At 45.8% G+C, this 13,721-nt stretch overlaps 1 protein-coding gene across 1 annotated transcript in view; it reads right to left on the bottom strand.

Annotated features, from left to right (window-relative positions):
* EXTL1 (exostosin like glycosyltransferase 1) overlaps nt 1-13,721 on the bottom strand; it is a 65,157-nt gene that overhangs the window by 16,018 nt on the left and 35,418 nt on the right. The window contains exons 2-5 of the mRNA XM_083625524.1: nt 8,874-8,967; nt 6,933-7,040; nt 5,351-5,470; nt 1,634-1,766 (exon numbers count right to left, since the gene is read on the bottom strand). Coding sequence (XP_083481650.1) covers nt 1,634-1,766; nt 5,351-5,470; nt 6,933-7,040; nt 8,874-8,967 — 455 coding nt within the window. The remainder of the gene's footprint in view (nt 1-1,633; nt 1,767-5,350; nt 5,471-6,932; nt 7,041-8,873; nt 8,968-13,721) is intronic.

Raw genomic sequence — 13,721 nt, 5'->3', positions numbered from 1 at the left:
ACACACCCGGGCGATGTGTCCCAATTTTCTGCACTGCCTGCACTCTGCGTTGCGGAAACGGCAGGTCCTCCTCTCGTGACTTTCTCCACAGCTTGCGCAGTTCCCTCCTTCTCGTCGAGGCAGCTGTAGTATGTGGGCTGCTTGAGTGCGCTGCTGTACTCGGTGCACCTCCTCCCTGTTGGATCCTGAGTCGTCGGTGAGGTCTTCGTGGTGGACCCTCGGTTGGGACGGCTGGCTCGGCCGTGCCTCTTGCGTCGACCTCTCGGCAGCTTCCGTTGCCAGGGCCTCCTCCAGAGCGACCTGGAACGTTAGGTCCTTCTTAGCGTAGAGGCGTCGTTGCAGCTTCTCATCCTTCAGGCCACCGACGAGGCGGTCACGAAGCATGTTCTCCAGCTCTGAGAAGTTGCAGAACCGGGCAGTTTGGCGGAGAGAGGTCACAAACCCAGTTATGGTTTCCCCAGGGGCTTGCCGCTCTGCATAGAAGGCATTTCGACGAGCCACCACAGAGGGCTGTGGCGAAAAGTGCCCCTTCAGCTGTTCCATTATTGTTTTGTATGGAACAGTAGCGACGTCTTCGGGTGCAAGGAGAGCCCGGGCGATTTCAAACGTCTCCTCTCCGCAGATGCTGAAGAATATTGCCCTCTTCTTGGCGTCTTCTTCATCGGTGACCCCTTTGGCTTCTAGGAGGAAGGTGAAACGGGAGGCGTACGCTTCCCAGTCTCCAGATGCTGGGTTGAACGGCGAGAAGCTGCTGTCTGTTGCCATTCTGAGTTCCTTGTGTCCCGGAGCTGAAGCCTGGATACACGGTGCGAGGCAGCGGTGCGGCAGGTGGCGGTGCTGCGGTGCTGTGTGTGGCAGTCAGCTCAGCGGGATCCCACCTTCGTCGCCAGTGAAATATACTCAGAGTCGCAAAGTGATTTCATGCTCTTTATTCAGCTCATAGTGGTGAGGAGGAATGAATGAATGAAAGTCCCCTCAAAGTATCTGCTTTATATACATTATTTACACAATGGGCTGCACATGATTGGCTAATTCCGGAATTCTACTGTAAGCCAATCAAGTTGTGGATTCACTTCTATCTGGAGCATGATTGGGTGGTTCCTGCCAACCAATCATACTGCTGCATTGTTCTAGGACCAATCAGACTGCTGCATTCTGAATCCTATTGTTCTAGGACCAATCAGACTGCTGCCTTTTGGATCCTATTGTTCTAGGACCAATCAGACTGCTGCAGTTTGGATCCTATTCAACTCAGTACATAACAAAATAATTCAAAATTTGCACTTGTGATTCAGTTCTCCAACCAAGCCACATGTACAAAAATGTACATATTAAGAGAAAATACACATAAAAGTTCACATATTGGGAGAAATAACAATACAGAATGTATCATCCCGGGGGAAATTGCTTGCAAAAATATGTGATGTGTGCTAAGATGGAGAAAATTTTCATGAGGATGATATTCTGATGTGGAAATGAACTTAAGGCTGGTGGGGGGAGAGAACAGAAGGTAAACTGAAACTGACAGATTTATCCATCTCTAATGGAATAAAAAGCAAATAGAAGGCATAATGTGATGTGTTAAGTGACAGTAGGGGTGGTGCGAGGCGGGGGGGGGGGGAGAGTCCCATACCATGTTGCAGATAGTAGAAAGGGAAGTCATTGAGGTGGGTGGAGTATTCTGGCAGTGCCAGCAGCCCTCCTGGAAGGGCGTTCCAGAAGAACTTTGGGCGGGATTCCTGATGAAATATCCGATCCTTTATGATCTGACAAAAAAGAAAGAAAGCTGTCATCACGCAAGCAGCATTAAGCTCCTGAAGCTGTCAGCACCTGACAGGTGATGAGAGGGCGTCACCCGGCCTGTGAGATCATCTGCAAACCGCCCTCCTCACTTCAAGGTAAGGAAGGCTGGACTAGGGGCACATAGACACCCAGAGTCTGAACTGCAAGCCAAGAAACCCCAGTTCAAAATTCACCTGTGGGGTGAGCTTCTATAGTTACCTTATGGCAGATGGGGGGAAACTTTGGGGGGACGGGACACTGTTGACCTCTGACCTGCTGGCCAGTCTTGGTCTGCAAGGGTGTTCAATTTTACCCAAACGGCTATTTCCCCCTGAAACCACGCCTACTTGATGAACATAGTTCATAGCTGCAAAGTGCTGCTCCACCTGCGCACTCCCTGCAGGGAACACACACTGGTGATGCAGATAGCAGAACTGAACCCTCCACTCATTGACCGATGAGCAGAGCATTTAATCCTGCAGAAGACAGCTTCACTGCTTGCTCATTCCCACATGGTGCCTGATAATTGGCAGGTGATTGACACCTGTCAAATTTGGCCTGGGAAGTGGGGCTGAAAAAGAACTGTCCCATCAGGCCAGAAAGGTTCCCTGTCCCTGCTATAGCCCTTCCTACAATGGGACAAGAACCTCGCTATATTTTACATGTGTGCACAAAGCAGCACATGAAACAGGCTTAAAGTGTTGGCTGCTCCTGGTCTTTGGAACTCCCTCCCTAGAGAAACTAGACTCCTTGTCCTTCTGCTGGCAAGTGAAGACTTTTTTGTTTCAACAAGCTTTGGGGAACTGGCTGCTTTCAATGGAAGGGCTGGTTTAAATATGTATATGGTTTTACAATGACTGTTTCTCCTATGTTCTTAGCGGTTCTTATTTTTATATGTAAGCCGCCTTGAGTCCCATCAGGGAAAAGATGGGGTATAAATAAATATTTAATAATAATAACAATAATTCCAAAGACCCCTTTGAAGGCAAGTAGAGAACAATGGAGAGGAACATAATAAGTAAACACATAGGGAAACAGGGGCTGGTGGCTATCTTTCTCTTATCTCTTTTTTAAAAAATTGGTTGATATTCACCAGGAGTTGAGAGGGGAAGAAGTCAAAGCAGATTAGCTGTTTAGGAGAGAGAGATAAACAAGCAGAAGTCGCTTGCTGGGAGCCGCTAAGCCCGCTTCCCAGCAGGAGGGTCCCTGCAGCTTACTGGGAAGGAAAGTCAGCAGGGGAGACGCAGCAGGGAGATCTGCGCAATGAAAATGTTCAGATGGAGCTAATTTGGTGTTCCTGCTGGTGCGTTTGCACCTCACCAACCATCTTGCTGCCCACCTGTGGGGAAGCTAGCGTAGCGACTCCACCTCACCTGACAAGCAGCTTCCATTAGCAAGGGATGAAAAAAGACTGCCAGCAACACTTTATCTGTATGGGCTATTTCTCTCTCCAACCCAAATTTCCTTGCCTTTTTAAAATTATTTTTTTGGAAAGGGGGTTCAGAATTTCTGTTGAGCAGAACCCTGGATTGGTGAATGTCACCTGTTCAGCGTCTCTTGAGACAGTTTGCAAAAGGAGGTGTTCCCCATGACCTGAGCCTGCCTTTTTGCTGAGTTACCTCAGGGAAGCTTTGAAGGCTCAGGTGTTCATGTTTAGACAAGCAGCTGTAAACTGCAGGGGTTCATCTAAGCTCTCACCACTTTGTTTATCCTGCTGCTAACCAGGCATGGAAACAAACAATGCGGTTGTCCTAATGCTTTCTATTCCTGCCTGGACTGAAAGGAACCAGCTCTTCCCTTTTTCGAGAGGCTTTCATGGGGCACCCAGTAGACAATTACACAATTACAGGCACTGACACCTGTTACAGCACTGGATGCACCCAAATTGCTCACTGGGCCTTAAGGCAAATGTGGTCTGTGTGTTTGCTTTGAAAAGCGATGGATCTAAACACCATGCTAAAGTCTGCAATTCCGCTGATTCTAATCTAATTCTAATCTTAATTTCCTTGCAGCTGACCTCTTGGAATATTAATCTTACTTATCTTTCTCACACTGGAGACAAGGTACTGCCAAGAGCTCAGGACTGAACCAGCAGATCAGGTGTTCCAAACTGATTTGCAGGCTTCACCTGCAGAGCCCCTGAGACCTTGGTACAAAGCGTGTTGCTTTGCTTTCACTGTCTTCAGTTTTGCAAGGCTTGTTGGACTTGTCTTAATCAGTACATGCAGGATCTGAGCATGCTTTTGGCCCAGTATCGCCCCAGACACCCCTGATCAATCTCTCTAGTCTTTCCTCAAGTGCAACAACAGTCATTCATCAACAACAGAAAAATGACAGGCACAACACAGCATTATCAAGTTATAAACGACATGGAAAGAGTTGATGAAGATTCCGCCTCTCATAATATTGTAACTCTGGGTAAAGTACTGAAGTGGGTGGGCTGTAGGTGCCAGTGTATATAATCTGAAGGCACATGGGACCACCACCTTGCTGAAACTAAACAGGTCTAGATCTGATCAGTGCCTTCAATGTTGGGCTCTATTATGCAAGAAAGGTTGGAAATAAACTTAAGTTTTTTTTTTTAAATGCTTCAAAGCAGAGAAAAGGAAGCACTATTTCACTCGATGCACTTACAAGGTTCAGTGCCACCAAGGCACAATGATGACTACTGGCTTAGGTCGTTTTAATATATTTCACAAATGCATGGAGGAAGATCAGTCTACCAGCAACTATTAATCATAATTCCTACAGAACTTTCCCATCTAGAGGCAGTCTAGCTTGGGGGCGGGGGGAACAAAGGGAGGTTGTTGTCTTCAGGTTTTCCTGGATGGCTTCCCAGAAGCATTTGTTGAGCTGCTTTGAGGAAACAATGCTGGACCAGGCAGATCTTTTGGTCTAATGCAGCACAGCTCTTCTTACAGTTTCAAATAAAAGTGTGCAGTGAAAATGTTTTCACTTTCCTTTAATGCTGGGAACAGTAGGGCAAGGAGTGCAGCTCTGGAAGTTCCCATGCATCACCAGGCTTCCTGATCAAGGCATAATTTCCCGTAATTTTTCAGCCACTAGACAAAGCAGAATTGTCTACAACTGTTCTATGACCAGCAATAGCCATGGCCTCTGGAGACATTTCCTCTTATTCCTTTCAGGAATAAGGCTTTTCCTCTGCAAATCTGTCCAATCAATGACGACTTGGCATGGATGAGAAAATGGTCAGAGGCTGTAGCCAGGGAGTGGTTGCCAACATCATATGCCCTGCTTGCAAACATCTGCTGTAGTTCTGCTGAAAGCCAGGTTCTGAATTCCATGGGCATTTTGGTTTGTTCCAACAAGGCAGTTCTTAGTTAGTGTGTCAGACCCCACCCACCTGTCTCATTGGGCCCTCCAGGGGAAAGGCGATAAGGATCTGGCCAGCCAGCCAAAATAGATTCCCCATCAATGACGAAGTCAGCCTCCTGCAGTATTCCTGGATCCATCAACTCTCTTCGGTCCAAACCGTTCAGCAACAATTAACATTGAACAAGGAGCTGGCCCATCGAAGGAATCAGCTGCCCAGACTCTTGTGGCTTACCTCAAGGGTGGTTTGCACAATCTTCTCCACAGAGGAGAAATATGCTTCCCACAGGAACTGGGTCTGCTGCTGGAAGGCCAGGATCTTGTCGCTGTGGAGACATCGGACTGTAGATGGAATCTGTGAGGAGGTAGAGGGGACGGGGGTGGGGGGAGGAAGCAGAGTGATTTATGACCAATCACAAATATATACCCAGACATACTGGCTTTAAAACCAGGAGCAGCGGGGGGCCCTCAGAAGTGAAGGGTAAAGATGTTGAGTCAGCCAAACAACCTGCACGGCAGGCATTGCCTGAAAGATGCATTCGTGCAGGTTACATTTTTCATACTTGGGAAGTCTGAATATTCTGAACTTGGGGCGGGGTGGGGAGTCCACAAAACCTTTGGAAATGACGTTTTGTGCAATGAAATAAGTTACTATGCGCTTCAAAGGGAGACTGCGGCATGAAACCACTATTTTAAGAAATACAATATTATCACCTATGACCTGAATCAAGATAGCAGGTTTTTATCCCAATATAGATGTTAATTGCTCCACCAGTGCCAGGAATTTTGTATTACCATTAGCAATGATTAGGTCACTGTACATTTAAGTTTTAATGTAATGGTAACAGACTGTAGTTTTTGCATTTCATTATTCTGACCTCACCGCTAACTATTGTGCAGGGGTGCGTGTGTGGGCACACACGCACATGCACACGCACACACACACACACACACACAAGACCTTTCAATTTAGGCTTGCACTCCATACATCTGATGAAGTGGACTCCAGTCCACAAAAGCTCATGCCATAATAAAAACTGTTAGGCAACTTCTGCATCTTATATTTAGGACAGTATCATACCACTTCCCCCCATACCACTTCCCCCAAAGCATTCTGGGAACTGCAGTTCATTAAGGGTGATGAGCATTGTCCTACCTTCCTGCAAAATGTAGCTCTGTGAGGGGAATAGGGGCTTCTGAACAACACTCGGCACCCTTAATGAAACTACAGCACCCAGGAATCTTTGCAGGGGGAAGATGGCTGTTAAAACCAGTGCTTTAAACGTACGGTGCAGACGGGGCCTTAGTTGGATTATCACCAGTGCTTTTTTATCTGGAGGGATGCAGGGGTACGCATAACCCTAAACATTTCTATACAGTGCTTTTTTCCTGGGGGTAAGCATACCCCTAAACATTTTGTGAATAGAAGTTTGGCCTCATTGAGGGGCAGTATTTCAATATGAGTAGGAAAATGAGAGTACCCCTAAACACTTTTTTAGAAAAAAGCACTGGATATCACCCTCCGTAAATAACTGCTTAGATGTCTTTCATTACTTCAGGCACCACTCCTGTCAATGCACCCTCAGACTAATGGAGAGCACACATTTCCCTCATGGACTCTTCAGATGCATGATCTACCAAGAAACAGTTCAGGCCAGAGCCGTGATGATCTCACAATCTCGCCTGCTGCTATACAGTAAGTCTACAGTGCTCTGTGTGAAAAGCACAGCCCTGCACAGAGGACCGCTTATGCTGTGCCTTCTTGTACCAGGCTGCCGGCCGGGCTCGGGTTGTTAACACAGTGCGGGCATTGTTACCTGCAGCAGGAGCCTCTCATCCCCTACGATGGCTGATTTGCTCCAGTCGATCACCTCCGAAAATGGCAGCTCCCAGCCGTTGCTGAGCAGCACTGGGATGCAGGCGGCCTGGATCAATGAGAGACGAGGAACAGAGATCAAAGAGACAGAAGAAAGAGAGCTGTGCAAGGGGGGGGGGGGAGCAGGCAGAAGTAGCTTTAGGATGAACAGCAGAAATCCATGCAGGCTTCCTCAAAAGCAAGCCACACTGTGCTCAGTGGGGATTACTTCCAGGTAAGTGTGCATAAGGTTGCAGCCTTTGAAATTCCTGCTGAGCTAGGAAGAGTGATTTAATGGCAACCTCTGTGTGTCATACAAGTGCTCTGTTGCTGCTCCTACACACTTTCTGGCTGAGCTGCCAGAAGATGAGCCTGTTTGTAGGTGGGAATCACACACACACAACCTGAACCTCTGCAGCAACCTAGTATAAAGAAAACGGGCTTGGAGAGGCTTGGGGAATTTATGCTCAATTGGAGATTAAGCTAAATAAAATATTATTGCTTGCTTCTGGGAAGCGATGTACTAGGACATCCAATTCCCAAGTAAGGGACGTATATAGAAACAGTGCTTTTTTCCCCTAAAAAAAAAATGTTTAGGGGGTACTCTCATTTTCCTACTCATATTGAAATACTGCCCCTCAATGAGCCAAACTTAGATTCAGAAAATGTTTAGGGGTATGCGTACCCCCAGGAAAAAAGCACTGTATAGAAATGAGGAGGGGTTTTGCTTCTTTTGATCAGGCTTCCCCTAAATTAATAGCTGGATGATGATGGTGATAATGATGATGATGATAATTAATACTCAGGAAATGACCTATATAACAAATACTCAGATCATAGGTTCACCTGAATTGCAGAGTTTCAGGGCCTTTGACCTCTCTCCCCCCCCCCCCAGGCCTCTGTCCTGGCCACCACAGCCACGCAATTCATCTTCCCACCCATTACGGTTTTCAAGAAAATTGGTAGGGGGTGGCAGAGAGTGGAGAAATGCCTCCATCACTATCATATACCCTCAAAGAGAATCCCTAAAAGTACACATCTCTGCTGATCCATTATTTTTCAGTATATAATAAAGATATGCACACACATTAAGCTTTAATGGCAGATCATCAGTTGATGAAATGCCACAATTTTGAATTAGAAATGCAAAGAATGCCAGAAAGTTACCATTAAACTGCTGGTGTGAAGAAGTAACCCCATCAAAGGAAAGGAAAGAAGTAGCTATGTCTTGCTTGGTTATTTTCCGCTTTCTCTAACTTCCTCTGTGCCAATCTGTTTCAAATAAGCCTTATTATCACTTCATTCACTAGTCAGAGCCAGGTGAGTCCACCAGTAATTTTGGTGCTTCAGCAGATGATGGCACTACTCCTGCTCTTGAAAAGTCTTTCCTGTGTCCTCAGCCTCCATTACACCATTGATTGAAAGGAACTGAGCTTGCTGAAGGCATATCTACTCTAGAAACTGTCATGGCCTCCACAAGAAATCCTAGGAACTGTAGTTTAGGAATTGTGCTGAGAGAAAGCACTGCACTTTCCATTTAAAGAATTACATCTCACAGTTTAAGGAAATGGGGAAATGGGAATGACTCGTAAAACAGCTGATACCTGCAGTGCACTTGAATGTGGTACATCTACACTACAAATTTTGATTGCTTCAGTATCATTTTCAGATAAAAAGAGCAATGAACGAAACAAAAACTAAAATTCTCACCCATCAATATATTTAAAAGGATAAATCCTCTGAAAAGCAAAGAGCTGAAAGAGGAAGTAGGGAAGAAAGTTTCTTTCTTCCACCTTCCTCTTAGAGCTCTCTGTACCTTCTGTGAGCAACAGTTGCCTGATAAACAGTAACAACTATTAAACCGGTTTATATCTGTAAATACAAAAAACACTTTTTGTTGTACCTGTAGTGCTTCTAGAAACCGGAAGGACCCCAAGCGTCTCCCTCGGGGAATGATGCAGAAGGTGGAATTGTGCAAAAGTTCCTGGTAGTCAAACCTGGGAAGAAAAGACCCAAACTTATTTTTCAGAAAGTTGTAGCTCTGTACGCTTCCCCAATTGCCTTGAACCTATGAGCAGAAGACTTTGACTGAACAGCCCTGGCAGGGGAAATATGGACATACTGGGATCAAATCAGAAGCTGGGATGGCTTTTGGAATTCCAGGACTAGAAAACTGAGGCACTTGGGGCATATGCAATCAATAGATCAATGTTAATAAATATAACAATACAGTGGTACCTCGGGTTAAGTACTTAATTCGTTCAGGAGGTTCTGTTCTCATCCTGAAGCAAAGTTCTTAACCTGAGGTACTATTTCTGGGTTAGTGGAGTCTGTAACCTGAAGCGTATGTAACCTGAAGCGTATGTGACCCGAGGTACCACTGTATCTGGAGGTCGCCATCACACCAGCTATCCCCAGTAGAGTCAGTACTGTGCTAGGTGAACCAATAGACTGACTCAGCATGTTTCTCATAATAATAATTTTATGTCCCTGAGTTGCCTGTTTGGGGGCTGGCGTAATGGGCGAACAACCAGCTCCCAGCAAGGGTCTCCAAACAACTACAAGACTCCAGTGGTCTCTCCTGTTTCCACCATTCTAAGCAGCTACTTTGAATACACATTGCACATCAGGTCAGGTCCAAAGTGGGCTCATGACGTATATCCTTCCCGTATGCGTTTAAGGCACCATGGAACAAAGAATGCACTCACGGCCCAGAGAATGGTTGACAGAGAAGTCGTGTGTGCTGAATGTGACGCAGCTCAGGTGGGGAGGGGTGCGGGAAGCTGAAGAGAGACAGAAGTTTCCACACAGCCCTGCTAAGAGTGCCGAGTTCCCCTCACCACACACATACAAATATCCTAAGTAGTGTTAGGGAGGGAGGTGGGGGCCAACAGAGGAGCTTTGTACATGGAAGGATTTCCCACAGGATATGTGCATAGTTATATTTCATGGCTTCTCTTCCAGGCCCAGGGCTGCTTAGCTTGTGAATGAGAGCGAGCGCATTCTCACACATGGCTTCAAGCAGCTCCTGCTTCAGACAGGTTGTAATGCAAATGTAAAGCCTGCATTTTGGACAGAAATGCTTGTTCACATTACAAGGGCCTGACTTAATTTTCCCACTGGGTTTGGGCCGGCCCTGTTGTTAGGCAAAAGGAGGTTGTCACCTGGAAAAGCCAAGTAACATGAAAGGGCTGCAAATAGTTATTTATCTGTTTGTCATTGTTTGAATCTCAGGAAGAGGTATTTGTGGGATTTTCTGCATCAGGTGAAAAAATAACTGGGCCAGTCAGCCTTGGTACTTGACTAGAGGTTGGGAAGCCACCATTTGCTGCTCTGCCTGGGCAAAATGCCTTGATTTGGCTCTGTCCTGGGCACAGAATCACCCAGAGGGTGCTTTCTACCATAAATAATATAGTTTGTTTTCTATAAACGTACCCCTGCAGGTTATCTGTTTAGGGTGCCAGCAATTTCTTTTAATATATCCCAAGCAGTTTGCAATTCCAGAGTGTTAGTTAAGTAGATTCATTTATTACATATAATGGATCTCAGGGAAAATGCAATAGAGGACTAAATGGTGTGAATTAACAGTATAATAGTGATAAATGCTGCCTTCCGTGAGGGAAGCATTATTCGGCATTTCATGGGAAATATATTTTTCACACACACACATTTATTTATTACAAGGGCTGTGTAGCCCCTGCCTCCAAGGAAGAACACCAAGGCAATGGGAAGTCCAGATGGGGCCCAACCATTGACTAGAAATGGAGCTTGCTTCCCCACTCCCTGACAACAAAAGCACTCTGCTCCAACGGCCAATTGCCCTGGGACTGCAGAACTGAAGAGAAATATGCTCTGGCCACAGCCATTGGCCAGGGGACCAAGGGCTGGTTGGGAGCTGCTCCCTTTGCCTCCTAGGAAGAACATCAAGGTAAGGAAGAGACCAATTTGGTCCCATCCATCAGCCAAAGAAGGAGCAACTAAAAGAAGCTTTCTTCCCCCACTCTCTACCAAAAAAGAACACTTGGGCTCAAGTAGGATGTGCAGAGAATTCTGATGGAAATGAATTTGCCAATGTTCGCTTATGCATCCCACATCTGGATCGGAAATCAATCCAGTGAATATAATCAGTTTGTTGTTGTTGCTTTCGGTCCAAAATGATACATAATTGATTATGTCCACTCCCCCTTTGCATTACATTTCCTTAGCATTAAAACATATGGAGTGGAAATTACAACACAATTTACACATTCGTTCATTCATATTACATATTTGTTCATATAATGTCCTACCCTCCCAAAGGAGCCCATGATGTAACTTATGTACGTAATTATGTCAATTACACAAGTTATGTAATCTCATCGCAGCAGGCAGCAAGATGAATAACAGAGCTTTTGGCAGAAGATGAACTGCTCTAGAACAGAAACGGTGGCGCATGTGATAAATATGGGATGGAAAACACCCCTAGCCCCAACTACCAGTTGCCCTGGGACTACAGAGTTGAAGTTTTAATGGTGTGGCTTGACACATGGATGCACATATGTGTCCTGGGAAAGCCAAGTGCTCAGCCTGCAGGGACTGGAGAAGTAAAGGCACGCTTAGTGTATCACTGGTGTTGCTGCTGCTTGGCTGGACAGGGACAGAGAAGGGTTGTGGCAAGGTCTGGGCCATGCAGCTGTACCAGTGGAACAACTAATCAGGCGCTCCTGTTGGTGCACCTGCATGGCCCAAACCTTACCAGCATGCCACCCTTCCTCTCCCTTGTCCAGGTGCTGTGGGAAAACTCCACACCACTGTCAGAAGTGGGTCTGAGACCTTCAAAATAAAATCTGAACAAAATTGGTGAAGCAGCAAAGAATTTATTGATTGCAAAAGTGTTCTTGCAAGAGTGGGTGTCCAAAAGTAGCAGACACAAGCTTATATCCCCTACACCCGAAGCGTAGGTCCCTCCCTTGTCTCCCCCTTGGGTGGTGACTACAAAGTTTACAGCCTATCATGACCGCCTAATTACCCTACTAACATTATTCATTATTTCCCTTATTTGGTCTATTTCCTTTGCAACTACATGCTAAGCCAAACAAAAATACCTGGAGATAAGTGTGAATTGATCTCTATACTTGTTGACGCTTGTCTACTTATCACACCCACGTTCTGACCACTACCAGATGTCAGCAAGATGCCTGCTTCTCTGAGATTGCCTAGCATCCTTCTACAATGCAACATTATGCCTGAAGCTTTCCAGTAACTATGGTCTTGAGCAAAGCAACATCATAGCCGTGGCCTTGTGGCTTTTATATGAAAAGCAACATTTTCATTTCTTACACCATTACTCTAATTTTGGCAGCTACCACCCTTGATTACCTTTGGTCCATGTTTCTTATGTTTTTACAACCAACAAGACAAAAGCCACAGAAAACACAGGTGAGCAGCAGTGACACCAGTGTTGGTAAGACACCTCTGTTACACCACACATGCTGCTGCCAGGTTGCAGGGCTTGGGTTTTTCATCTCAGTCTTGAGCTGGCCATGCTGTTGTTGTTGCACTCTCAGGATCTGGATTATTATACTGTCATCATCCCCTGTTAGCCGTGGCTTTAGATCCCTATGCATAAATCCAGGCTGATGATGAGGCCTGCACTGCAGTCCACTCACCTGGAGTCTACATCAGCCCTTCAAACCAGGAAGAACAAGGAAACTAGTCTTTCTGTTGGGCAAGTCAATGTATTCTAAACATCTTCCCCAGTGCACAAAGGGCTCTGTTGGGAATGTTCCTGGTTCCTACCACAGCCTGATTTTGGGAAGCCTGGAACCTGGCAGCAACCACCATGCTCCATGAAACACCCAGAGATGAAAGAAGCCTCTGTGCAAACTTCACAGTGAGAGAGGTAAATTCACTGCAGGCTGCCTGTGTAACCACAGCGGAAAATCCAATATTTACATTTGCTCTGGACACACCATCTTGTGTTCCAAACTTGTGCTCCACCAACAAGCAGCACAGTGGGGCAGGAAGAACAAAGGGGCCAGTGTGGGGCACGGCGCCACGTGGAATAGTACTCTTGGCTTTCAAGGAGGAGGTCAGCTCCCCTCACACACAAAACACTGAGGGTAGTGCAAGGCTGAACAGATTGTTGGGTTATAAAGTTCTCCAACCATTCCCACCCAGCCTCACCCTTAGGAAACTAGGGATCTTAAGAAAAACAAAAAACCCTCTACCAGTCTGCAGTCTCATAGCATAGTACAAAATCTACTTGCTTGTGTACATATCTTGGGTTGTTTCTTAAAAGCCACAATAGTTTCCTTAGCAGCAAATCTGACGACATTCATTGGACCACCATCTTATTCTGACTGTGCTTCTGGTTTAGGATCTGTTCATGCATGTGTGGGCTTGTTTCACTTTAATGAGGGATGGAAGAGAATTTTGTCTAGTCCACAATTACAGAGAGTTTCAGCTCATTTTGACATTTCTCTCTACTTCTTTTTTAAAAATCACTTATACTAAAACTGAAATAAAATTTTGCACAAACTTTAAATTGTGTAAAATTGCAGATTTTTCGATTTCAAAACTTGTCAAAAACACTTCCACTGTTAGAGGCAATATGTTTCTGAACACCAGTCTCTGGAAACCACAGAAGGGGAGAGTGCTGTTGAGCTCAGGTCCATCTTGTGAGCTTCCCAAGGGCATCTGGTTGGCCACTGTGAGAACAGGATGCTGGACTAAATAGGCCACTGGACTGATTCAGCAAGATCTTTGCATG

This window comes from Podarcis filfolensis (genome assembly GCF_964270895.1).
Source record: "Podarcis filfolensis genome assembly, chromosome: 8".
NCBI classification, from domain to species: Eukaryota; Metazoa; Chordata; class Lepidosauria; order Squamata; family Lacertidae; genus Podarcis; species Podarcis filfolensis.
This window is presented reverse-complemented; position numbering and strand designations above follow the sequence as displayed.